We start from the raw sequence: 27993 nt of genomic DNA, 5'->3' as shown, positions 1-27993 counted from the left end.
TCAGTACATATATACAACACAAGAACAAATACAGCTCAATTTAGGGCAACCCCTGCCGTATAGGTTTATACAGCGTAAAACTACAGCTCCCAGCATAGCCTAAACAATGGTAAGGATATGCTGGCGATGCTGTTTCACAAAAAAAAAGTCATAACACCCATCATCTCGCTGCAGATCATACAGCGACTACAGTACGTACTAGAGGTAGAATAAAGATTTACATTAAGTGACTCACCGGTGATGTTTCAGATTCTAGTTATTTTTCTCTTTTCTTCTCCCTCCGGTGCATACCTCTATGATGAATTTCTCCCGGCCACGACTCATTTCTGCAGTTTTCCGCTCAGATGTCTTCAGCTTCTCACTTTTTAAACATTTCTGCACCTGTAAACGAAGATAAAATTCTCAACACCTCCAAATATAACAGCGCCATACACTGCACCTTTAACTATAATAGCGCCATACACTGTGTCCCTGATTATAATAGTACCATACACTGTGTCCCACACACACACACACACACACACACACACACACACGCACCGTGCCCCCTGTAGATAGTGCCCCCATAGCCCCCCTGTAAATAGTGACCCCATAGAGCCTCTGTAGATAGTGCCCTACATGGAAGGCCCTGTAGTTGGTGCCTCACATACAGCCCTCTGTAGATAGTTCCCACATATGGACTCCAGAGATGCAAGGCAATAGTGCTAACCACTGAGCCACCGTGCTGACCTACATATAGCTTCCCCTATAGATAGTGCTGAACATATAGCCCACCTCTGTAGATAGTGCTGAACATATAGCCCACCTCTGTAGACAGTGCCCGACAGGTAACCCACCCCTGTATATAGTGTCCCACATATAGTCCACCGCTATAGATAGTGCCCTACAAATAGCTCCCCCGATAGATAGTGCTCCACATATAGCCCACCCATGTATATAGTGTCCCACATTTAGTCCACCCCTGTAGATAGTGCCCTATGTATAGCTCTTCCTGTATATAGTGCTCCAGATCCCTACACATAGACCCCCCCTGTAGATAGAGCCCCCACTGTAGATAATGCCACTCACAGTTTTAGTAGAAAAAAACAAAACTTTACATACTCACCCTGACCCCGTTCCCACTCTGTCTGGTGGCAATGCAGATCTGCTCTCTTCTGAGCAGGTCTGCTGGAGCTGAACGATGCAAGCAGCGCGTCGTTGAAAGGTGCTGATTGGCAGGGCAGAATGACTTGCCCTGTCAATCAGCGCCTTTCAACCACGGAACAGGCGCGATGACGTCACCCCACCGCTAGAGTCATTGAAATGCGCTGATTGGCGGGGCAAATCATATGGGGGCGTTACGGGCCCCCTCATGCCGCAGGCCCCATAGCAGGTGCTATGGATGCTACAGTGGTAGTTACGCCACTGCCACTACCCTATCAATCGTATGTAACCAACTTACATCTAGCTCTTAAATAGAAGGTCCTTCGCATCCATTGTTTTTCTTTTTGTTCCAATGCATCTAGAAATGAAAAATTAAACAACTTTTCAAATAGTCTTAATTCAAATTCTCCTATTGTTTTGTATCTACAGCTCCTATGCTTATCTTTTTGTTTCTATGATAACAGACATTGATCCTGCAGTCACACTGCTTTCCATCTGATCCCTAAGGCTGTATTCGCATCAGCATCACTTTCCGTTGAGGGGTTCCGTCTGAGTTTTCCTTCGGGGGAACCCCTCAACGGAAAGGCAAACGGAAGCCTTAGCTTCCGTTTATATTACCATTGATCTCAATGGAGACGGAAACATTGTTAATGGTTTCAGTTTGTCACCGTTTTGACTGGGTTACATTGTTTTCTGGTGGCGTCGCTAGCACCGGAGGGGGACCTAGTGCCAGCGACAGCCTCATTCACTTGTATCTGCATCCTCAGGAGATGCACATACGAATGAATTCTATAGGCTGCAGGCCACGTTAGGCCTGCAGCCTATAAGGCGCTGGGAAGACTCCCTGCGTAGACCGGCGTGATGACGTCACTGCATCACGCTGGTCTGCGCAAGCGTCCCACCCGGAGGCTGTGCAGCGCTCCGTCCATCGCGAGAACAGGGCAAGGTAAATACAATTTTTTTTTGGGGGGGGATGTGTAGCACTATATACAAGGGAGGGCTGTGTGGCACTATACTAAGGGGGGGGGTTGTGTGGCACTATTTACAAGGGGGTAGGGCTGTGTGGCGCTATCTACAGGGGGCTGTGTGTGGCGCTATCTACAGGGGGCTGTGTGTGGCGCAATCTACAGGGGTCTGTGTGTGGCGCTATCTACAGGGGTCTGTGTCTGGTGCTATCTACAGGGGGCTGTGTGGCACTAACTACAAGAGAGTGGGGCTGTGTGGCACTATATACAAGAGGAGAGCTGTGGGGCCCTTTCTACTAAGGGGGATATGTGGCCCTTTCTACTAAGGGGGGCTGTGTGGCACTATCTACAAGGGGGCTGTGTGGCGCTATATAGAAGGGGGTGGGTACTGTGGCGCTATCTACAGGGGGGCTGTGAGGCACTATCTGCATGGGGCTGTGTGTGGCACTATCTACAGGGAGCACAAAGGGGGCATTATTACTGTGATGGCACAAAGGGGGCACGGTCACTGATGGGGTACTTTTATAGTGTCAAGCACTGAGGGATCATTATTACCATCTGGGGCACTGTGGATTACGAGTTTGTTTAGAAGATGGGGTATAGGTGTGGAGGATTCTGGAAAAGCGACAAACCAACATCTAGAGGCCTCATCTAGAATATGCAGTTCAGTTCTGGGCTCCAGTTCATAGAAAGGATGCCCTGGAGTTGGAAAAAATACAAAGAAGAGCAACGAAGCTAATAAGGGGCATGGAGAATTTAAGTTATGAGGAAAGATTGAAATAATTAAACCTATTTAGCCTTGAAAAAAGACGACTAAGGGGGGACATGATTAACTTATATAAATATATTAATGGCACATACAAAAAATATGGTGATATCCTGTTCCTTGTAAAACCCGCTCAAAAAACAAGGGGGCACTCCCTCCGTCTGGAGAAAAAAAGGTTCAAGCTGCAGAGGCGACAAGGCTTCTTTACAGTAAGAACGGTGAATTTATGGAATAGCCTACCGCAGGAGCTGGTCACAGCAGGGACAGTAGATGGCTTTAAAAAAGGGTTAGATAATTTCCTAGAACAAAAAAATATTAGCTCCTATGTATAGAAATTTTTCCTTCCCTTTTCCCTTCCCTTGGTTGAACTTGATGGACATGTGTCTTTTTTCAGCCGTACTAACTATGTAACTATGTAACTATGTAACATGTCAGTGTGTCAAACTCTGCAGAGACGAGTCGCGGCTGGAATAAGTCGTCACAGTGGTTTGGGTCGGATGAAGAAAAAAAGGGAAAGTCAACAACTCTAATCAGAGAAAACATCAGCTCTGGGTCACTAGATATAAATGTGCTGTAATCACTTATATTGTCTGCAGCGCTCCTGTGTATAACTGGAATCTTCCACTATATGGTCACTGTATGCTGGTAATATTGGTCTTTGTATAGTGGTTTTTATTCAGTGACAGTGTGGGGGTATTATTCAGTTACTATGTGGTTATGGTGTGTCGGTATTAGGCTGGGTTCACACGTGGCGGAATTTCACTTGAATTCCGCTGCGGACACTCCGCAGCGTTAATCCGCAGCGGAGCCGTTTCTCCATTGACTTCCACTTAAATTTAGAAGTGTTCGTTTAGACGATGCGTAAAATTCCGCTGCGGAGCATAGGCTGCGGAGCGGAATTTGGTGTCCGCAGCATGCTCTGTCTGTTGCGGACCAGTGGCGGACTGGTTGCGGACTCATGGCGGAATTTCTCCATTGACTTCAATGGAGATTCTAAATTCCGCAATGAAGTCCGCAGCTGTCATGCACATGTTATGTGTGCTGCGGATGCGTCTTGCTTTTTTAACATGACATTTCTTCATTCTGGCTGGACCTATGTATTTCTAGGTCTACAGCCAGACTGAGGAAGTCAATGGGGCTCCCGGAATTACGGGAGCGTTGCTAGGAGACGTCAGTAAATAGTCACTGTCCAGGGTGCTGAAAGAGTTAAGCGATCGGCAGTAACTGTTTCTGCACCCTGGATAGTGACTACCGATCCCAATATACAGCAACCTGTAAAAAAATAGAAGTTCATACTTACCGAGAACTCCCTGCTTCTGTCTCCAGTCCAGCTTCCCAGGATGACGTTTCAGTCTAAGTGACGGCTGCAGCCAATCACAGGCTGCAGCGGTCACATGGACTGCCGCGTCATCCAGGGAGGTAGGGCTGGATGCCGAAAGAGGTACGCGTCACCAAGACAACGGCCGGTAAGTATGAAATTCGTTTACTTTCACTAGGGAAAGTGCTGTCCCTTCTCTCTATCCTGCACTGATAGGGAGAAGGGAAGCACTTTTCCCGCAGTCCGCAGCAGCTAGTCCGCATCAATTTACTGCACATTTTGGGCAGATCCGCAGCCGTAATCCGCAACCCGGATTAGGTGCGGCATTGATGCGGACAGTTGCAGAGGAAATCCGCCACGTGGGGGCATGCCCTAATTCAGTAACAATATGGGGGTATTATTCAGTCACTATGTGGTGATAATATATGGTTATGGTTTGAAGGTATTATTCAGTATCTGTATGGGGTTTTATTCAGTAACAGTATGGGGGTATTATTCAGTAACAGTATGTGGTTATGTTGTGGTGGTATTATAGCCAGCATTAACTTTTTCAACAATTTGTGCTACAGTATCTGTTATGTGGAATAAGACTAGATAAACCTTCGATCCCAATGTGCATCAATGAGCCTTGGGGCCCATGATCCTGTCGCTGGTTCACTGGTTATCCTTCCTTGGACCATTTTTGGTAAGTACTAACCATTGCATACCAGGAACACCGCACAAGACCTGCTGTTTTGGAGATTCTCCAACCCATGCATTTAGCTGATTTGCCCCTTATCCAAATCGCTCAGATCCTTACACATGCCCATTGTTCCTGCTTCCAACTCATTTCCTTCAAGAACTAAATGTTTACTTGCTGCCATTGCCATTGTACCGAGATAATCAATGTTATTCACTTCCTGCTAATCTGTGTATAGGTCTCCATAGCAACGGTAGACAAAAAAACATAAGAGATTTTTCGTTAAGAACATATATTAAGTTGCTTTATTTTTATTTTATATGCATTTTATATGCTCCACAGCACTCTCAAAGGTGTCAATAGGACAATTATTAAAATAAAGGTAGAAGCCCCCCCGACATGTTTCGCTACGATGTAGCGTCCTCAGGGGTATCATTGGCCCCGATACCCCTGAGGACGCTACATGGTAGCGAAACATGTCGGGGGGGCTTCTACCTTTATTTTAATAATTGTCCTATTGACACCTTTGAATCTAACTAATAACTAACTGCATGTAGCGCTCTGTGGTTGTGGTACTTAACCCTTTCTAGACAGAGCTCTTACGTCTGGCACTGTGCTAATTGCTGTCAGAAATGGACATTAACTTTTAAATTTCATGTAGTCTGTCCTTGTTGCAAATTGAATAAAGACTTTTTTATTTTTACTCTTTAATAATGGTTGGAAAACAGGGCTTATTTCTGCCGGCAGGCAGCCTTTTTTTAATTTAACTGTTGCACGCCCACCAACTATTGAGGTCCGCTCCATTGTATTTTTTGCTAGTTCTATTTTAAGACCAAATAGACCAGAATATTTTAGCTCAGATGTTTTAAGATCTGTGCTTGCAGACATTGAATGGGAACCTTCATTGTTTACTTCCAGAGAATGAAAATCGTGTGCTGGTCATGTGATGATCACACAGGTGCATGGCTCGTTACAAAAAAGTTCTGTTAACTGATTTGTAAGGGCATGACCACACGTGGCGGATTTCCTCCGCAACTGTCCGCATCAATGCCGCACAGAATCTGCGTTGCAGATTCTGCTGCGGATCTGCACAAAATGTGCAGTAAATTGATGCGGACTAGCTGCTGCGGACTGCGGTAAAAGTACTTCCCTTCTCCCTATCAGTGCAGGATAGAGAGAAGGGGCAGCACTTTCCCTTGTGAAAGTCAAAGAAATTCATACTTACCGCCCGTTGTCTTGGTGACGCGTCCCTCCTTCGGCATCCAGCACGATCTCCCTGGATGACGCGGCAGTCCATGTGACCGCTGCAGCCTGTTATTAGCCTGTGATTGGCTGCAGCCGTCACTTAGACTGAAACGTCATCCTGGGAGGCCGGACTGGAGACAGAAGCAGGGAGTTCTCGGTAAGTATGAACTTCATTTTTTTTTACAGATACATGTATATTGGGATCGGTAGTCACTGTCCCGGGTGCAGAAACAGTTACTGCCGATCGCTTAACTCTTTCAGCACCCTGGACAGTGACTATTTACAGACGTCTCCTAGCAACGCTCCCGTCATTACGGGAGCCCCATTGACTTCCTCAGTCTGGCTGTAGACCTAGAAATACATAGGTCCAGCCAGAATGAAGAAATGTCAAGTTAAAAAAGCAAGACGGATCCGCAGCACACATAACATGTGCATGACAGCTGCGGACTTCATTGCGGAACTTAGAATCTCCATTGAAGTCAATGGAGAAATTCCGCCATGAGTCCGCCACTGCTCCGCAACAGACAGAGCATGCTGCGGACACCAAATTCCGCTCCGCAGCCTATGCTCCGCAGCGGAATTTTACGCCTCGTCTAAACGAACACTGCTAAATTAAAGTGTAAGTCAATGGACAAACGGCTCCGCTGCGGATTAACGCTGCGGAGTGTCCGCAGCGGAATTTAAGTGAAATTCCGCCACGTGTGAACCCAGCCTAAATGTAGCAAGCTGTGCACCTCTGTGATCATCACATGACGAGTATAGATTCACACAATGACTACAAGCATAGATTTGGAAATTGATACTGAATGTATTTGAGAAAAATGTTATACATTTTAATTATGCAATAAATAAGCTTTATTTGCTGAAACTGGAAAACGCTTTTAACATGCTCCAGGCCCATGTGGGCATCTGTTATAGAAATATGTCTTACAATTTTTGTCTCTAGGGTTTTCTAGGACTTCATAATTGATGGCTTATTCTTAGAATAGGCCATAAATGTTTGGTCAGCAGGGGTCTGATCTCTAGGACCCCCACTGATAAAGGACCAACACAATAAAGAAGCCATTCACTAAAGGAACTTTTGCACCGGCCGACAATCAGCCAGTGCAGCGAACGCGAATCAACTTGACATTGTTGATCGGCGCTCGTTTGCTCCTGTCACAGGAGCTATGGATGGGGACGAGCGGTCGTTACTCAGATCGCTCGTCCCTATACATTATCATCATGTCGGCAGCGCGTCTCCCTGTTTACACAGGGAGATGTGCTGAGGACAACGATAATACTTCACTTTTTTAAAACGATATGATCAGAAGATGATCGAGTGTTTGTTCGTTCATCTGCTGATCGCTGCCCTGTTTACACAAGGCAATTATCGTCAACGAGCGTTATACGAACGCTCGTCTGCACGATAATCGCACAGTGTAAAACCCCCTTTAAATAGAACAAGCAACAGTACCTGGTACAGATTGTCATATGTCTATTTAGACAATTAAGGGTACAGGGTGCTCCTGCGACCCCACCAATCAAACATTGATGGCCTAAAATTATAATTCTGCAGAGCCCTTGTAAAGCATGTGCCAGACACAGCTTCTGTGTCGACGCCCGTGGGTAATCAGTCTGCATCTGCTCCTAGGTCTAATAGAGTGACTCGATCTGCTACCACTCAGGCTGGTAGGCTGAAGAGTGGGAGAACCTATCACATCCTGGCCAGACGGAGCTAGCTCCCGCCCTCGGTCTATTTATATCTTCATTTCCTGCTCTTCCTTTGCCTTTGATTCTGTCTGGTTTCCTGGCTCTGCTGCTCCTGCTAGTACTATTGACCTCTGTTTCAAATTGACCCTGGCTTTACTAACTACTGTCCTGCTCTGCGTTTGGTACCTCGTACACTCCTGGTTTGACTCGACTCGTTCACTACTCTTGTTGCTCACGGTGTTGCCGTGGGCAACTGTCCCATTTCCATTAGCTTCTGTGTACCCTTGTCTGTTTGTCTGTCGTTCACTTATTGAGCGTAGGGACCGTTGCCCAGTTGTACGCCGTCGCCTAGGACGGGCCGTGCAAGTTGGCAGGGACTGAGTGGTGGGTAGATTAGGGCTCCCCTGTCTGTCTTCCTACCCCGACATTACAAAATCACAGGCCCATATACCTTTTCTACCCTGGTTCCTACACAACTATGGACCCCCTTGAGACCCTGGCTCAGCAAATGCAGGGTCTTCAAGCCCTGGCTCAGAGGTGCAACCAGCGTGATGCTAACCAGGTAGTGCCCTCCACCTCACCTCTTGAACCCCACCTCAAGTTGCCTGACTGGTTCTCAGGGGACCGGAAGACTTTTTTCTCCTTTCGGCAGAGTTGTAGGCTCTATTTCCGATTAAAACCCCACTCGTCAGGTTCTGAGAGCCAGCGAGTGGGTATAATTATGTCCCGGCTCCAGGACGGCCCCCAAGAATGGGTCTTCTCCTTGGCTCTTGACGTCCCTGAACTTTCCTATGTTGACCTTTTTTTTTCTGCTCTCGGACTCATCTATGACGAGACTGACAAGACTGCCTTTGCCGAGAGTCAGCTGGTGACCTTACGTCAGGGTAAGAGACCCATTGAGGAGTACTGTTCTGACTTTAGGAAGTGGTGCGCAGCTTCTCGGTGGAATGACCCTGCCTTGAGGTGCCAGTTTAGATTGGGTCTGTCGAACGCCCTGAAAGACCTATTAGTTAGCTATCCCTCTTCTGACTCAATAGATCAGGTTATGGCTTTAGCGGTACGTCTTGACCGTCGTCTCAGGGAACGACGACTTGAACGTTTTTGTGCCTTCTCCTCTGGCTCCCCCATGATGGCTCCCGAGGTTTCCGTTGCTTAATTCTTTCACGGGAATCTCGGATGAACCAATGAAACTCGGGGCCTCTGTGTCTCCCCAACAACGTAGAGAGCTCCGCAGGAAGAATGGTCTCTGCTTCTACTGTGGGGATGACAAGCATCAAGTGAACAACTGTCCAAGGCGTAAGAATAAGCAGCCGGAAAACTTCCGTGCCTAAGTGATCATCGGGAAGGTCGCTTGGGCGCACAGGTATTTCCAGTAAATATGAAACCTAATAAGATCTTGCTCCCCTTTCAGGTCTCTTTTGATGGTAGGTCTGCCACCAGCAGTGCCTTCATGGATTCAGGGTCTTTTGCTAATATTATGTCTGTGGAATTTGCTATGTCTCTAGCTATGCCATTGATTGATTTGCCTAAACCTGTTCCGGTAGTGGGTATCGACTCCACTCCACTTGCTAATGGTTATTTTACGCAGTATACCCCTGTTCTTGAACTCATTGTTGGCTCCATGCATTTGGAGCAGTGCTCTGTACTGGTGATGCAGGGATTATCGTCTGATTTGGTTTTAGGCCTTCCCTGGTTGCAGATGCATAATCCCACGTTGAACTGGAATACTGGGGATCTTACCAAATGGGGTAATGAATGCATGACGTCCTGTTTTTCTGTTAATTTTATTTCTCTCCCTGAGGAGGTAAACACTCTACCTGAGTTTATTCAAGACTTCGCTGATGTTTTTTCTAAAAAGGCCTCCGAAGTGTTACCTCCTCATAGAGAATACGATTGCACAATCGATTTGGTACCAGGAGCTAAGCTCCCTAAGGGTAGGATTTTTGATCTCTCTTATCCCGAACGTGAGGCCATGAGAGAATATATCCAGGAAAGCCTGGCCAAGGGTTACATTCGCCCCTCTGCTTCTCCGGTAGGTGCTGGCTTCTTCTTCTTTGGGAAGAAGGATGGTGGTCTTAGGCCGTGCATCGATTACCGAAACTTGAATAAGGTCACTGTAAGGAACCAGTATCCCCTTCCTTTGATTCTTGAACTCTTCAATTAGGTTCAGGGGGCCCAATGGTTCTGTAAGTTTGATCTTCGGGGGGCTTATAACCTTATCCGAATCAGAGAAGGGGTTGAAAGGAAGACTGCGTTTAACACGCCCGAAGGACATTTCGAATACCTCGTCATGCCCTTTGGGTTGTGTAATGCTCCCGCGGTCTTCCAGAATTTCATAAATGAGATTTTAGGTGACTTCCCTGGGGGTATTTCTTGTAGTATACCTTGATGACATACTTGTGTTTTCCAAGGACTGGTCCTCCCAGATTGAGCATGTCAGGAAGGTGCTCCAGTCCCTTCGGGCAAGCAAACTCTATGCTAAATCCGAAAAATGTGTCTTTGGGGTGCAGGAGATAAAATTTTTGGGTCAAATCCTCACTCCTAATGAATTCCGCATGGACCCTGCCAAGGTTCAGGCTGCGGCTGAATGGGTTCAACCTGCCTCCCTGAAGACGTTACAGTGCTTCCTGGGGTTTGCTAATCATTACAGGAGATTTATTGCTAACTTCTCGGTCATCGCTAAGCCTCTTACGGATCTTACTCGCAAAGGTGCTGATCTCCTCCACTGGCCTCCGGAGGCGGTCCAGGCTTTTGAGGTCCTTAAGAAGTGCTTTGTCTCTGCCCCAGTGCTGATTCAGCCTAACCAAATAGAGCCATTCATCGTGGAGGTTGACGCCTCCGAGGTGGGTGTTGGTGCTGTCTTGTCCCAGGGTACCAGGTCCCTTACCCATCTCCGTCCCTGTGCCTACTTCTCCAGGAAGTTCTTGCCCACTGAGAGTAACTATGACGTGGGCAACCGCAAACTCTTAGCCATTAAATGGGCATTTGAAGAGTGGCGCCACTTCTTGGAGGGGGCTAGGCACCAGGTAACTCTCCTTACCGACCATAAGAATCTTGTTTTCCTAGAATCTGCCCGGAGGCTAAACCCGAGACAAGCTCGATGGCCATTGTTTTTTACTAGATTCTTCTTTGTGGTCACCTATAGGGCTGGGTCTAAAAATATTAAAACTGATGCACTGTCACGTAGCTTCGTGGCCAGCCCTCCTTCGGAGGAAGATCCTGCTTGTGTTTTGCCCCCAGGTATAATCGTATCCTCTGTTGATTCTGACTTAGTCTCCGAAATTGCGGCTGATCAAGGTTCAGCTCCCGGGAACCTTCCTGAGAACAAGCTGTTTGTTCCCCTGCAATTCCGGCTAAGGGTACTCAGGGAAAATCATGACTCTGCACTATCTGGCCACCCAGGCATCCTGGGTACCAAGCACCTCATTGTTAGAAGCTATAGGTGGCCTGGGTTGCCTAAAGACGTTAAGGCCTACGTCGTCGCTTGTGAAATTTGTGCTAGGTCCAAGACTCCCAGGTCCCGACCAGTGGGCTTACTATGTTCTTTTCCCATTCCCCAGAGACCTTGGACCCATATCTCCATGGATTTTGTCACCGATCTGCCTCCATCTCAAGGCAAGTCGGTGGTGTGGGTTGTAGTAGACCGCTTCAGTAAGATGTGCCACTTTGTGCCCCTGAAAAAACTACCCAATGCCAAGACGTTAGCTACCTTGTTTGTCAAACACATCCTGCGTCTCCATGGGGTTCCTGTCAATATTGTTTCTGACAGAGGGGTACAATTTGTTTCATTGTTTTGGAGAGCTTTCTGTAAAAAGTTGGAGATTGATCTGTCCTTCTCCTCGGCCTTCCATCCTGAAACTAATGGCCAAACTGAGTGGACTAATCAGTCTCTAGAACAATATTTAAGGTGTTTTATCTCCGACTGTCAATATGATTGGGTCTCCTTCATTCCCCTGGCCGAATTTTCCCTTAATAACCGGGTCAGTAACTCGTCAGGGGTCTCCCTATTTTCCTTTAATTTTGGGTTTAATCCACGGTTCTCCTCCGTTTCACCTGGTGGTTCCAACAATCCCGAGGTAGATGTAGTTCATCGGGAACTGTGCACAGTCTGGGCCCAGGTTCAGAAGAACCTAGAGGCATCCCAGATCATACAAAAGACTCAGGCAGATAGAAGACGTTCTGCTAACCCCTTGTTTGTGGTCGGGGATCTGGTGTGGCTATCTTCAAAAAATTAGCGTCTTAAAGTTTCGTACAAAAAAATTTGCTCCCCGGTATATAGGGCCGTATAAGGTCATTGAGGTCCTTAACCCTGTCTCCTTCCGGCTGGAGTTACCCCCGTCTTTTCAAATAGACGACGTGTTTCATGCATCCCTCCTGAAACGCTGCTTCCCGTCCTTGGCTACCTCGAGGAAACATTCGGTCCCTGTTCTCACCCCTGAAGGGGTAGAATTCGATGTGGCCAAGATTGTGGATAGCAGGATGGTCTAAGGCTCCCTCCAGTACCTGGTCCATTGGAGAGGATACGGGCCTGAGGAGAGGACTTGGGTACCCGCCCGGGATGTTCACGCTGGGGTATTGCTCAGGAGGTTCCATCTTCGGTTCCCCAATAAGCCAGGTCCACCTAGGAAGGGTCCAGTGGCCCCTCATAAAAGGGGGGTACTGTAAAGGATCTGCCAGACACAGGTTCTGTGTCGACGCCCGTGGGTAATCAGTCTGCATCTGCTCCTAGGTCTGATAGAGTGACTCGATCTGCTACCACTCAGGCTGGTAGGCTGAGGATTGGGAGAACCTATCACAGCCTGGCCAGACGGAGCTAGCTCCCACCCTCGGTCTATTTATATATTCATTTCCTGCTCTTCCTTTGCCTGTGATTCTGTATGGTTTCCTGGCTCTGCTGCTCCTGCTAGTACTATTGACCTCTGCTTCAAATTGACCCTGGCTTTACTGATTACTCTCGTGCTCTGCGTTTGGTACCTCGTACACTCCTGGTTTGACTCGGCTCGTTCACTACTCTTGTTGCTCACGGTGTTGCCGTGGGCAACTGTCCCATTTCCCTTAGCTTCTGTGTACCCTTGTCTGTTTGTCTGTCGTTCACTTATTGAGTGTAGGGACCGTCGCCCAGTTGTACGCCATTGCCTAGGACGGGCCGTGCAAGTAGGCAGGAACTGAGTGGCGGGTAGATTAGGGCTCCCCTGTCTGTCTTCCTACCCCGACATTACAGCCCTTTTAAGAGGCACAGTAATAAAAAAGACCAACATTAAAGTGGTATTCCCATCTTAGACATTTATGGCATATACTTGGGATATACCATAAATGTATGATAGATGTGGGTCCCTACTCTGGGATACACATCTATTTTCAGAACAGGGGTCATCCGACACTTGCATGGCTGTTTCTGTAACTCTTATAGAACAGAATGTAGGGAGCTTGGCATTTGCATGGCCACCTCTCCATTCATTCTCCGCCTGGATGCGGCAACTGGTGGCCCTCTCACCAGACGAGATAGGGTTTGGGTGACCCCTGTTCTGGAGATAAGTGTGAGTCCCAGAACTAGGACCTGCACCTATCAGACATTTATGTTATATCCTGAAGATATGTCAAAAATGTCTTTGGTGGGAATAACCCTTTATGATACAAACGATTAAAAACTCTCCTTCAAAATGCTAAATAAATTACACATTTACATTTTGGCCAAGAAAAAAAAGAGTATATGCAAATTATAAGAATGATATAAAACATTATTATAGATGAACTGATTGCTTCAGTTTTATGCTTGAAGTAGCAGACAGATATATCAACCTTTAGAAACAATTAGTAAACTGCCTTTACCGGTGCAAGTTGTAGTGTTTCTCATGTTTGATAAGTATCTACTCTCAAACTGACCCTAAACAAAGGGCATAGAATATTATCAGGATTTTATTTTTTTATTTTTTTTGAATGTGTCTTTACTGAAAAAAAAAAAAGGAAAGGCTCCTCCTTACAATTTTTTTTGGATTATGATTGAACTATATAAGTAAAAAGTATGAGATCCAGTTCCTTTTAGGAAACAAAGAAGATAATTGCACAAATCTTTTCTATTTCTATGAAATGATTAGACTATGGGAGCTTCGTTCTGTAGCCTTCACAAGGGCAGTTTTTGTGGAATTTTTTGCAACCCTTTTATTTGTTATGTTCGGTTTAGGCTCATCTTTGAACTGGCCTGGAGCACCACCAAATGTTCTTCAAGTCGCCTTAGCTTTTGGCCTTGGCATAGGCACTTTAGTTCAGGCTTTTGGTCATGTAAGTGGTGCCCACATCAACCCAGCTGTAACAGTAGCATTTATGGTGGGCTCTCAGATTTCCTTTCTGCGGGCAATTTTTTATGTGGGAGCTCAGTTACTCGGAGCTGTGTCTGGAGCAGCCATACTTCAAGGGCTTACTCCCCTTGAAGTCAGAGGGAATTTATCAGTCAATGGGGTAAGAAATTTCACATCTTTGATTTGTGGTGGGCTCATAAGTATGGATATCAGAAAATAAAACAATCTTGGGGCATGGTTGTACTACTAAAAACTTAATTGCCACCCTTGACCTGTTGACTTATTACACTTCTTAATGACAATCTTATGATATTAATCTTCTAAGTCTTCTGTTCTTTTGCAGTTATTCAACAACACGGATGCTGGGAAGGCTTTTGTTGTTGAGTTTTTTCTAACACTTCAACTAATCTTATGTATATTTGCCTCAACTGACGATCGAAGGGCAGATAATGTGGGTTCACCAGCTTTGTCTATTGGGCTGTCAGTAACACTTGGACACCTCCTTGGTGTAGGTATCAAAGCTTGTTCAAAATCTTCAATGAAAGTCTTGCAAGAATAGTTATACTATTACTAACCGCAAATACATTTTCATTGTCCACAGCGCGACACAGGTCAAGTGTATGCACACATCTGGGATTAAGTAGTCTAATAATCCACCTTTAAAGAAAACAAAATCCTTTCTTCTTGTAGCCCAGTCCTCTGTTCTGATGGATCCCTTGTCAAGTGACTATGACAAGTCAACTAAGCAATCATTAGAGAGATGTTATTGTGCTGTAATCCTATACCTTTAAATTAAGTTTTCATTTAACATTTTCCAAAAATATATAGATAGTTTATAAAAAAAAAAAAAAAAAAGAAGTTGTGGAAGGCGTTAGGAGCACAAGGAAAGCAGTAGTGGAGGATGTGGACCATAACACTCTGGGTCTCTATGATCTTTCTAGATGTTTTTGGTCTTGTGTTGACTCGTGTCTGTCTGATAATCCAAATAATTCAAACAGCAATTTTGTATTTTATGTAACGCTATCTTTCCTTTAAGATTGCAACTATCAAAATTTTTTTTTTTTAGATATATTACACAGGTTGCTCCATGAACCCGGCAAGATCCTTGGCTCCAGCAGTTATGACAGGGATTTTCAATGCCCATTGGGTAAGTTTGCCCTTTTGACTATTTCATTGTGTGTCTGAAAGTGTTTTATGGATTTCATGCCATGACAATGTACACATGAGATGGGCTGGGTTGTTGGCTAATCCAAATTGATAAGATAATTGTTAGGTTATTATATTTATAATCATTATGTAACTGTATAATTACACGTATTACACTTTTTAATGATTGTGTAAAGACACTGTGGATCAAAAGCATTATCTTCTTGCTTGGTTTTTTTCAATGATGTTTTCCTATGCCTATCTATAGAACAGTGCTTGTATTTTTTATGGGTATTGTCTTTTGTATCCACATTCATGGTGGGATCTATTTTGATATTAAATTTTAGATTATTTCTTAATGCACCTCTTGCAGACAACATTGAGGGGAGTTGTACTTTGTAGATACAGCTACCCAAAATAATAACAGGGTTTTTTGACAACATTGCAAGCTCATTTTGTGAGCTCATTGCAAGGGCACGTTCAGACGTGGCAGAATTTTTCCGCTGCAAATGTTGGTGCAGATTTGGGGCAATAAATATGCACCAACATTTGCATATTTGACAGGTAATTCAGACGTTGCAGAAAACACAGCGGACTTGCCACAGATTTCAGTTTTTGTATTGTGAAGGCTGAAATACGCTGTGAAATTCCGCTTCTTCTCCGCAACAGACAGTGCATGCTGCGGAGGGAAAATTCTGCACTGCAGCCTGTAGTCCGCAGCGGAGTTTTCCGCAATGTCTGCATAAAGATAACTAAAAAGGTGTGGAAACCAATGGACAAACTGTCTGCTAAGGATTTCCACAGCAATTCCGCCACATCTGAACGTGCCCTAATGTCATTTTGTATTCCCTGCTTGAGAGAAATTTAACCATGATGTTTAAAGTGCAGTCACTAGGATGGTCCCTTCTTACTGTGTGGCTAGTTTTATTGAGCTAGAAACAAAATTGCATGAGTTGTTGTTATTAATATTATATGTATATGTGTAGGATGTTGTAGTCAAGAAAAAATTTCAGTGGTATGGATTTTAGAACCTTAGTCATCTCTTGAGTAGCATATACAGTACATGCTACAATCTTACACCACCAATTAATTCCCAAATTTGATCAGGAGATGTTTACACCACTAGAACTATCATATGTTTTTTCCATTATTTTTTTTCCCATAATTGATCAAACTGGTAATTCATTACAGTAGGATAAGTCAGTGGAAGGTCATTTAGTTTCAAAAGGGTTTTATTGGTTTGAAAACGAATAAGAAGAACAAAGTAATACAACAAAATATAATGCCCCTACACAGAGGGCAATACATCATATTTGTACACAAAAAAACAAAAAAGTAAAGGAACTATATACAACAGGAATTATCTCATGATCGTGCATACGAAGACAAAAGCATGGTAAGCACTCGACAAGCCACATAAGGTACTAAAAGGATCAATTCTGAGCTTTATCATACATTAAAATAAGGTGAAAAAAGAAAAAGCATAAAGGAGATTTTATAAAGTATTTCCGGGGATACTCCTTTGAGATCTCTAAAGAGTGATATTGTCACGATGCGGGGTGTGGACCCACTGGGCCATACCGCGTAGCGGGGATGGCAGCTGGCCAAACCGGAAGGTACACAGTTCAATGGTTCAGCGAGAGTACCTGAGGCAATCGTAGGCAGTGGCGAGGCGGACACGTCCAGAACCAGGCGGTGGGAAGTCGTTCGGTGAGGCGTAGCAGGGTAGCGTAGACTGTAGCACAGCACGGCAGGTAGCACAGCACGGCAATAGCACTAGGTAGCACGGAAACAGGATACGGGATACGGAATACAGGAGCAAGGTACACTGGGAGGCTGGAAGACACTGGGAGACCATAAGCAAGACGAACAACGGGAAAACTAACAACGCTCTGGCAAAAGGCAAGAGGGCAGAGCCCTTTTTATAACCCAGGGCATCCTGGGCCAGATTGCAGGTCTTTGCAAAACGCGCGCACTGGCCCTTTAGGGCCGTGCACGCGCGGGCGCGGGCACCCGCCGGGGACACTCGGAACCCGGAAGAGAGTGCCGGCGCCTGACTGGGGGACGACGCTGCAGGCAGGTAAGCTGTCCATGGTCACGGCCGTCGGGGTTAACGACCGATCGATGGGCCGTGGCCATAGACGTTACAGATATAGTATGATAGTTAGAAGAGTGGGAGGAGAGCAGCCAAGGCCGCCACATCTTGTCATACTGTTCCATCATGTCAGTACGGGCTGCTTAAATTTTTTCATATATAGCTATTTTATCTACTCGGTTTTTGAAAAGAGAAAGATTAGCTGTTTTCCATTTAGAAGCAATGCGTATACGGGCTACCAAATGTATATATTGAGCTAACTTAAAAGGGACATAGTGTAATCCTATGGGGTTGTCTCCTAAAAAACAGACAGAGGTTACTTTATGAAAAGTGAGGCCCAAAATGTCGGAAATTAGTCGACATAGAGAGTACCAGAATTTACTTACAATGGGGCAGATTCACCACGTATGATACATTGATTCAATAAAGCCACAGTTCCAAAAACAGAAGGGGGAGGTCAGTGGTAGATAGAATAGAAGCGTTCTGGTACTAAATAGGTCCTATGATGAACCTTCATAGATGTCTCCGCTAGGGTAATTTGCCAACTACCTTTATGTAGAAATTCACAACAGCTCCTCCATCTCTCCAAATGGTGAAAACTAGAATTTTATTCTATCAGTTTTATCGTGTGATGTGGTGTGTTACAGAACATAACCTTAGATGTGTTCACTTGTAATCCCGAAGCCCAAAAAAAGGTGTCTAAAAGTTTAACTAGGTTAGGGAGGGAAGACAGGGGTTTAGTAAAAGTCAGCAGTAGGTCATCTGCGAACAAATTAGCTTTGTACTTAGAAGACCCAATACGGACTCCTACTATATTGGGGTTGTTCCCATTCAAATTTGCCAGGGGTTCCATGGCTAGTGCGAAGAGGGAAATGGAGAGAGGGCAACCCTGGCGAGTACCTCGGTGTATCTGTATCGCGGAGGAGGAGGTAGATGTTCATTTAAGATAAGCTAAAGGGAAAGTATATAAGGTTTGTATGGCAGTAAGATAAGGTCCCTGTGTACCCATTTTACGAAGTACTGCAAATAGATAATCCCAGGATAGGCTATCGAAGGCCTTCTCTATATCTGTTGCTAAAAGAGTACAAGGTGTAGAGTCCCCCTGGACCCATCATATTATATTAATAAGTTTACGAATATTATCAGAAGCTTCTCTATGAGGTATAAAATCTACCTGATCAGTATGAACTAATGTAGGGAAAAAAAGAGTTAAAACGGCGGGGCAAAATAGAATTAAATATCTTACCATCTAGATTCAGAAGGGCGATGGGTCTGTAATTGAATGGAGATAAAGGGTTACTATTTAGCTTCGGGAATACTGCGATCATAGCATACCAAAATTCGGGGGGCATATCATTGCCCTGAAGGTGGTGGTTACAGAAATTCCAAACGTGGGGTGGCATCTGAGTAGAATTTTTTTTATAGTAGGCCGCAGATAGGCCATCAGGACCTGGGGCCTTACCCAACTTTAGTTGTTTAAACGTCAGATCTATCTCCTCATCAATAATAACTGCATTAATTTGAGAGACGGCTTCGGATGTTAAATTTGGTAATTGGACCTGCGACAAGAAACTGGCTATGGTGGTCTCATTAACATAAGAGGGTCTAGAGTATACTGTCGGAGTGTTTCATAGATATGGTTAGGGTTAGAAGTACTTTGTCCCTCTTTAGTTTGAATTTTAAACACCTGATTTATACGTTGTCTATCCCTTAACTTTTGCGGTAAAAGCTTATCGGGCTTATTAGCCCACTTGTAATATTTAGCTTGTGTCCAACAGAATGCTTTTTCTGTAGTGTGTGAAAGTACTGCACCCAACTGAGTCCTAGCTTTTTGTAATGCCTTATAAAGATATAGAGATGAAGATGAGTAAGAAAAAAACTGATTAGTTTCCCAGCGCTGTCACTTGAAAATCGCAGAAGTGATCATGGATTTCTTTTAGATCAATAGCCAGACCATTGGATAATGGAGATGAAGTACGTATAAGAAATACATATGTTTATTGTATAATAGCTACGTGTTACGAGATTGGACCGTTCTCTTCATCAGGCTAAACCATACAAAGATATAGGGGTGATCTGCGTTGGTGAGCAAGAGTTAATCTAGCTGGTCTATCTTCCAATTTAGACTGTGCCAGTACTCTTTCCTTCTTTCTCCTAGAAGCCGCTGCAATAAGTTGACCCCTAATATATGCCTTATGAGACAACCATAGCCAGTGTGGAGTTGTATCAGTATTTTTATTCTCAAAATATTTTCATAGATCCTCAGCTATTTGGTTTCTTACAATTGGGTTTGTAATCATGACCTCATTCATTAGCCAAGCGAACGGGATTGTGCCCCTTTGTATGAAATCAAACTCAAAGCAAACAATGTCATGATCCGACCATGCGCAAACAATATGTGTAGAATATAGTAATCGAGGTAGGGGTGAAGGTGTGGATAGAATCATAGCAATCCTGGTGTGGTGATGGTGTGCTGCTGATAAAAAGGTACATGTATAACCCCTTTTGGAACTATTGTGTTCCCTCCAAGTATCGGCTAGTGAAAGTAGTTGAAAGGAATCGGAGATCATGTTCTTAAATGCAGCTGTACATTTAGACACTACATTGTGGGACTTATCAAGAATGGGATTAATGATAAAACTAAAGTCACCACACCAGACTAAATGATGATAATGAAGAGGAAAGATTACCTGTGCCAAATCCTGTAAAAATTCAATAGGGTCGGCATTGGGAGCATAGAAATTCACAATACATATAATAACATCCACTAAAGCACCCACAATTATCAAATATCGACCCTCAGAATCAGAAATAACAGAGGATATTTGTAAGGGGAAAGTATTTCTAATCAAAGTGACGACACCCCTAGCCTTAGAGGTATACGAGGACTTGTAGACTGTAGAGTATCTGTGATGAAGAAATCAGGTGTAGAAGTATGGGTAAAGTGAGAGTCCTGTAAACACATAATGTCTGGAGCCTGTATTAAGTAATCGATATAGGCCTTCTTACGCTTAAGAGGAGAATTAAAACCCCTTACATTATGGAAATTCATCCAACACATATCTGAAGGACAGGGAGTTGCCATAAAATATAAACCATATACTGTATGATATGTCACGGCTATGGGGTATGTGGACACTCTCGACTCCGACAATAGACTTCGCACTGGAACAAACACATTTGCTGGATACGGGATACAGGATACGGGAACACAGGATACAGGATACAACTAAGGGACCATTTGCAATAACGAACATGGACAGACACAACAACGCTGAGACAAGAAGGAAGAGGGCAGAGTCCTTTTAATATTTCAGTGTGCGTTGGGATTGGATAGCAGTCAACTGCGCTATTGATTCCGTCAAAACAACAGAAACCTTACAGAACGGTGAGAAACGGAAACCATTTGCAACGGATGCATTACCATTGGAAATCAATGGTAATGCAATCGGAAACCTATGGTTTCCGTTTGTTTCTGTTTGGGCTTCGTTCATGGGTTCCCCTGACTGAAAGGTCTGACGGAACCCATAAATGCAGCCCTGACGCAGATGTGAACGAAGCCTAAGGGTTAAGGGGAGAAAAGAAGTCCTATAAGAAAAATAAATACAGGAACTGTGTGGGAATGAAGCTGTTGTCCAGGATTAGAAAAAAGGATTTGCATTGCTTTCAAGAAACAGCGCCACGCAGGGCCAGGACAAGGGTTACTTCTGTTTGCATTACTACAGTTCATTTTACTGTCGACAGATATATGGGCCTATTCCTGACTTTGCTATGAGGCCCGATGATAAGTGGTTATGCAACTGAACAAGCAATATATTTTTATTAGTGCACAGAGTAAGAAGATGAATTACCATAATCTTTACATATCACCATTATTCTTCTCAGGTTTTCTGGCTAGGACCAATGTTTGGAGCCACCTTAGGATCCCTGATGTATAACTTTATACTAATCCCAAACACAAAGACCTTCTCTGAAAGAATAGCAATCCTGCGAGGGGAGCTGGAGCCTGAAGAAGACTGGGAAGAGAGGGATATGCGTAGAAGACAATCAGTAGAGTTACACTCACCCCAGACAATACCAAGAAGTGGGATGACTGAAAAAGTCTGACCTTAAATAATCCAGTAATTCTGCTTGAGTGGGGGACACCTGAATTTGTGTCCATTTGGTCACAAGTATATTTAGCCAGACTAAATAAATCTGGTCATAATATATCATGCATATTCATGCAAGACATGAAAACGTGTAACAGGTTTGAGGTACACGCCAAAATAAACCAACAAATTTGTCTTACTTGTACAAATATCATTAGTATTTCTATCTTTAAATACAAATACAGTGATCCCTCAATTTACAACGGCCACAGCTTACAAAATCTTCAATTTACAATGCTTTTTCCAGGGCCATCGTAACATGAAACCACATTTCACTTACAATGGAGCAGACAGTGCAGATCTGTGGTTTGTGCAAATGGCTGGAAGACCCGGAGGCGTAGCTAGTTTCTCCAGCACCCGGGGCAAAGATTCAGTTTGCCCCCCCCAACATTTCCCGACATCTCCTTCCCCCTCGCCATGTTTGTTTTCTCTACCAATCAATGACGTGTCATTTCTTTTACACATTTTTTACACATTTTTTTTAATGTAACGAGCATAAAAACATTTGTACATTTTACAAGCAATATAGTTCTATACACAACACCAGAACCAAGCTCATTATATATATATACAGCACCAGAACCAAGCTCAGTACATATATACAGCATCATAACCAAGATCAGTACATATATACAACACCAGCACAAATACAGCTGAATTTACTGCAACCCCTGCCATATAGGTTTGCAGTCAATTTTTTCCAGCTCCTAGCATGGCCCGAACAATGGTAAGGATATAATGGGAGATGCTATTTCACAAAAAGAAAATCATATCACAATCATACCACCCATCATCTCGCTGCAGATCATACAGTGGCTACAGTGCTGATTAGAGGCAGAATAAACATTTACATTAAGTGACTCACCGGTGACATCTCAGATTCTAGTTCTTTTTCTCCATCCGGTCCAGACCTCTATGATGACTTCTCCTGGTCACAGCTCGTTTGGCGCTCAGATCTCTTCAGCTTCTCACTTTTCCAACATTTCTACACCTATAAATAAAGATAAAGTTCTCATTATATCACACACTATGCCCCTAAATATTATAGCGCCATACACTGCACCTCTAATTATAATAGCACCATACACCGTGTCCCACACACACACCGTGCCCCCTGTAGATAGTGCCTACCATAGAGCCCCCTGTAGATTTTACCCCCCATAGAGCCCCCTGTAGATAGTGCCTCCCATATAGCCCACCCCTGTATATGGTGTCCCACATATAGTTCCCCCTATAGTGCTCCACAGATAGCCCACCCCTTTATATAGCCCCCCTGTAGATATAGCCCACCCCAGTATATAGTGCTCCTCAGATAGCCCACCCCTGTATATAGTCCCCCTGTAAATATAGCCCACCCCTTTATATAGTGCACCACATATAGCCCACCCCATTATATAGCCCCCCTGTAGATAGTGCCCCCCATAGATAAAGCCCCCACATAGATAAAGCCCCCATGTAGATAAAGCCACCCCCCATAGATAAAGCCACCCCACCCCCCGTAGATAATGCCACACACTTTTTTATTACGATAAAAAAACAAATTATACAAACTCACCCTTATCCCGTTCCTGCGCCGTCTGGCGGAAATGGAGACCTGCTCTCTTCTGCACGGGTCTCCTGGGGTTTGAACAAAGCGTCTATGAAAGGCGCTGATTGGCAGGGCAGAATGACTTTCCCTGTCAATCAGTGCCTTTCAACGACGCAAGTGGCGCAAAATATTGCGCCGCTTCCCTCGTAGAAAAGCGCTGAATGGCCGGGAACGGAACGTATAGAACCTATAGACGCAGGTACAATTATAGTGCAGGAGGGGGTGGCGCTGGCGCCCCCCTCTATGTTGCACCCGGGGCACATGCCCCATCTGCCCCCCCTAGCTACGACCCTGGGAAGACCCGTCCAATCAACATGCATGATTCACTGGTAAAATGTTTCTGATTGTCCACAGCTAATCAGCACATCACTCTGAGGACAAGCTGAGCCAATCAGTGAGCACTGAATTACTGGAGTACATGCTCTGATTGGCTGTCTAGTAAAACACATATCTGAAGTACAGCATTCTAGCAGCTCTTTCTGACTTTTATATGTAAGGACTTTCTATATCAGTTAGTTGCTTGTTATTCTTTTATCTTTATTTTTTTCTTATATTCCTGTGACATTTTGAGGGCTTTGGAACCAATTACTGATTTTCTATAAAGTTATGATTCCAAGTTACAATATTTTCCAGTTGCAATAGTTGTTTCTTAAATAATTAAAATTGTAACTTAAAGGAGTTGCCCCAAGATTAGCATTTATCAAATATCCACAGAATATGTGATACATGTGTTATTGCCAGGAGCCCCACTGAGTGGAGTGAAGGACACAATGAAGAGGCCTGGAGCTCTGCGGGTCCTTTATTCTTTACACAATCACAGCCCTGTACAGATGAGTATTCCTGCAGCTGGTAATTTAAGGGAAGACCCTCGAACTGTCGTATAAGCGCGCACCTGTGCACATTTCCCTCCCGCAGCGTTTCCATGTCAAGTAAGGAGTTTTATCTTTATAAATGTAAGCCATTGTGACCTTGTATTGGATGAAAATTTTATCTATGGATTGTATGACAAGCCACTGTACCTGTGTTAACAATAAAAGGGAAGTGACTCAGCCCCTCTTGTCTGTTAATCAGTGGGGGTAACCAGTGCCGATCATATATGGATGGCCTATCCTAAAGAAAAACCCTGGTATCGGAGCCTTCTCACACAGCGTTTTTAGGATAAACTGCACATTTCTTGTGGTGTTTTTACTAGCGTTTTTTTAAGCAAATTTTTGTCTTGCTTTCTTTGGGTCAGTGGCGTTTTTTTGCAATCACAGCATAGGGTGTGTTGGGTGCTTATTCAGACAGTTAAGTGGCTTTTTTTCTTCCATAGACCTCCACTGGTTTTTTTTTGGCCTCATGTGTCTTCCATTTTTTTGCAGAATAAATCATTTGTTGCAAAGAGGAATCTTTGAATCACGAGATCTTTAAATCACGATTGGCAGTGTGAAAACGGCACACAAAAAAACGCAGCATGTAAAAACACAGATACTATGGCACAAAAAATACTATTAAAATACTAAAAAAGAAAAAAGAAATACGCAAATTCCTTCACACAAAAACTGTGTGAAGGAAATTTAAAGATCTTTATCTAAGTGACAGATTTTTTTTCATAGTCTTCAATATACTCCGCATTTATGAATTACACATGCTACCACGTAGAAGGAATTAAAATGCGGCCTAACATTATGTGTTTTATTATTAACTATTTTAAATGGTTCAGGAAGCACTAAAATAAATAATCTAAATGTATTTCATCATGTGAGACACGGAATAATAATAGGAATGATAAGAAGATGGATACACTGAAGCTTAAATCAAAGTAAGAAGGCAGATTTAGCACAAGTGCAATATTTTATGTTTATATCATCAGCAGATTAAATAGTGACAATAATATTCCTTCAGCTCTAAAATATCATATTCCTAAATCTTCTCACTGTATTACGAACTGCTAATAAAAATTATCTGAAGAGAAACGATTTCTTTGGAATGTTCTTGGAGTCAATCCAAAATTCACTGCGGTGATGTAATACAGACATAAATGTCTTATCATGATTATGTTTTTATATCTTGCATTTTATGAGGCTGTTAAAACTTAAAATCATCTTATCTTTATTTTGTTTATAGATTTTGCTGGAATAAAGTTATATTGGTAAGGTGAAACTCACTCAGGCATGGGTTCCTAGAAATAAATGCTAGTTTGTGTAAGGGTATGTTCACACGACAATGCCAAATACGTCTGAAATTACGGAGCTGTTTTCAGGAGAAAAAAACTCCTGAATTTCAGACGTTTTTACAAGTGCACGCGTTTTTCGCGGCGTCTTTTACGGACGTAATTGGAGCTGGTTTTCATTGGAGTCAATGAAAAACGGTTCCAATTACGTCCCAAGAAGTGTCCTGCACTTCTTTGACGCGGTGGTAATTTTACGCGCCGTCTTTTGACAGCGACGCGTAAAATGACAGCTCGTCTTCACAGAACATCGTAAGACCCATTGCAAGCAATGGGCAGATGTTTGCCGATGTATTGGAGCCGTCTTTTCAGGCGTAATTCGAGGCGCAAAACGCCTCCATTACGTCTGAAAATAGGCCGTGTGAACATACCCTAAAGCTTCATGCACACAATGCTATTGCGACTCCGTTTTTGTAGGAAGCTATAATAAAACATCTATAGAGTTGCATGTATGCCTCAAACATCATACGGTGGTATGCTCCTTTGTGTGCCATATTACGGCGGTATTCTTACCGACATACAGCAGAAACTCCAGAACACATACAGCACCCAAATCTATGATGCTGTTAATTCAGGTCATTCGACTCGCAGTTGGGCTATAAAATGGGTGCATTTTTGCTTGTCCGAAACTGGCCTCAAAGGGAGAGAGGCAGCGGGATGCCACAGTTTATACTTGTCCATATTACGCTCTTCTGAAACTTGCCTTAGAGTATGTTCACACCTGGCTTTTAAATACATCCCTTTCAATTATTTTTTTTAAAAGTGGCAAAAACAACAGTAAAAACATCACGTTTGCCATTATGAGCATGGTAATACCTAATACATACGTAGCCATATTTATCTTGATTCTGATAACTTGCTGCACAGCAACAACAGCAGAAGCCATTGAAAAAGTCAAGTTAAAGTTGCTTGACACTGTGTATTTAATGCGTTAAAAGTCAAGATAACGATGGCTACATCTGTAGATATTTTTTTTCTGCATCACAACATAATTTTGTATGAACGTTAATTTTATTTAATTTCCTTGAACAGTCTTTATTTAGCCCCATTAGGAAACTTTTACTTCTAACATTTTTATTAAACCCTAATATACTGTCATGTATGCTTAAGACATGCCCTAATGATCACTAATACTAGACCGCCATGGGAACCTTTATTAGTCCCAGGGTTGTCAATATATAACCATCAGCCCTGGCAATCACACTGCCAGGGTTAACGGGCACAGAGCAAAGGAGACCCCTTAATTTCTCTGCACAGTGAACAGTACTGCGATCAGCGATCAGTAGGCGTTTATTAACAGTCAGGATTGAAGCTTTCTGCAATCCCAGCCGTTACTGCAGGAATGTGGCAGTCAATCATGCGCAATTAAAATGTCGTATATGTATGGATTTGGAATCACCTCCTGCCAATTAAATACCTGTACGTCATTCTGTGTAAAGGGGTTAAATTGGCTACTATATGGAGCTTAACTTTAACGGCTTTTAACTACACAACATGGGTCCAAAAATGTTACAGTAAAAACTTTGCATGTTATTGTCAATCATTCTACACTGTTATTATACACTAAAATACACTAAAGTTTAAAATAAGAAATTAAAATGAACACTTGTGAGCGTAATTATTGAAATGCAGCACATAAACATCTTGGAAATGTTCCATTCCTACAGGGCATTTCTCTGAATTGTCTACAGCTTGTGAACTGGATTCATTCCGTTTAATGTGGTCTATCTCTTTTGCATGTTCTCCAGCTGTTGTTTAACTTCCCAGTATTATTAAAGTCGTTTTGTTAAAACACTAATTGCTTTCCTCAGATCTCTCTTTGCTGTTCATATCCCAAGTGATCCAACACGCATCTCTATTCCACAATGTAATATATACTGTCCACGCAGGACTGCCCAGCCATATTTTCCTTCTTAGTAAAATACGTTGATATAAATCTGTAAAAACATATTGACATGATTTCAGAATGTATTGCAGTAATGCTCTGTTTGATTTAGCAAAATTGGTTTCTGGTATTTTTAAAGGGGTTGTCCAGGCAGGGGCGTTATTTCATACTAATGACCTATCCACAAGGTAGGTCATCAGTATATGATCGGTGGGGGTCTGGAACCCTCGCCGATCATTTTTTCCAGCTGCCTCCGAGCGCCGGAAGCTATGCAGTGGTCAGTGCCGGAAGCAGATGGCTCCCAGTCACTGTAAAGCGGCAGTGCTGGGTTACTGCAGCTCCTCTCCTATTCATCTGAATAGGAGCAGAACTGCAGTACTATACAATGGCAAGAGTCATCTGCTGCCGGCTCTAACCACTGCATAACTTCCTGTCAGTGACGGATTATCATATGGGCGATTCGGGCGGCCGCCCGGGGCCCGAGGCTCCCAGGGGGCCCATGGCAGCCCGAACCGCACATCATCTTGCAAAGGTACCTATTCAGCGCGCTAGCGCTGCTAACTAACGAAGATGAGGAGGGGAGGAGCAGGGAATTGGCCGGGAAAGGGGTAGGACACGCCTCCCTGACAAGTGCGGGCCGCCGCCATTGAGTAACAGAACAGCGACGGACGGCTGTTCTGTTACTCCGAATCTGCAAGACAAGAGCCGGGCGGTCGGTCACCGGCGCTGAGGTCAGTACAGCAGGCTTATCCTCCTGCCCAACTGGTTCCCGACCGCTGGCTGTATTTTTACGGCCAGCGGTCAGGGTCCTTAAA

At 43.9% G+C, this 27993-nt stretch overlaps 1 protein-coding gene across 3 annotated transcripts in view; it reads left to right on the top strand.

Moving 5' to 3' along the window:
• The window catches only part of LOC142740661 (aquaporin-2-like), a 102141-nt gene extending 78012 nt beyond the window's left edge, over positions 1-24129 (top strand). Inside the window, exons 1-4 of one of the 3 annotated variants that reach the window (XM_075850074.1) lie at positions 4793-4877; positions 14448-14612; positions 15171-15251; positions 21231-24129. In XM_075850074.1, the coding sequence (XP_075706189.1) occupies positions 4830-4877; positions 14448-14612; positions 15171-15251; positions 21231-21452 (516 nt within the window). In that variant the 5' untranslated portion in view covers positions 4793-4829 and the 3' untranslated portion in view covers positions 21453-24129. Of the gene's footprint in view, positions 1-4792; positions 4878-13895; positions 14265-14447; positions 14613-15170; positions 15252-21230 lie in introns of those variants that run through there. The other 2 variants (XM_075850072.1, XM_075850075.1) reach the window with 2 other exon arrangements.
• Positions 24130-27993: the final 3864 nt, after the last annotated feature.

Source organism: Rhinoderma darwinii, chromosome 2 (genome assembly GCF_050947455.1).
Source record: "Rhinoderma darwinii isolate aRhiDar2 chromosome 2, aRhiDar2.hap1, whole genome shotgun sequence".
Taxonomy (NCBI): domain Eukaryota; kingdom Metazoa; phylum Chordata; class Amphibia; order Anura; family Rhinodermatidae; genus Rhinoderma; species Rhinoderma darwinii.
This window is presented reverse-complemented; position numbering and strand designations above follow the sequence as displayed.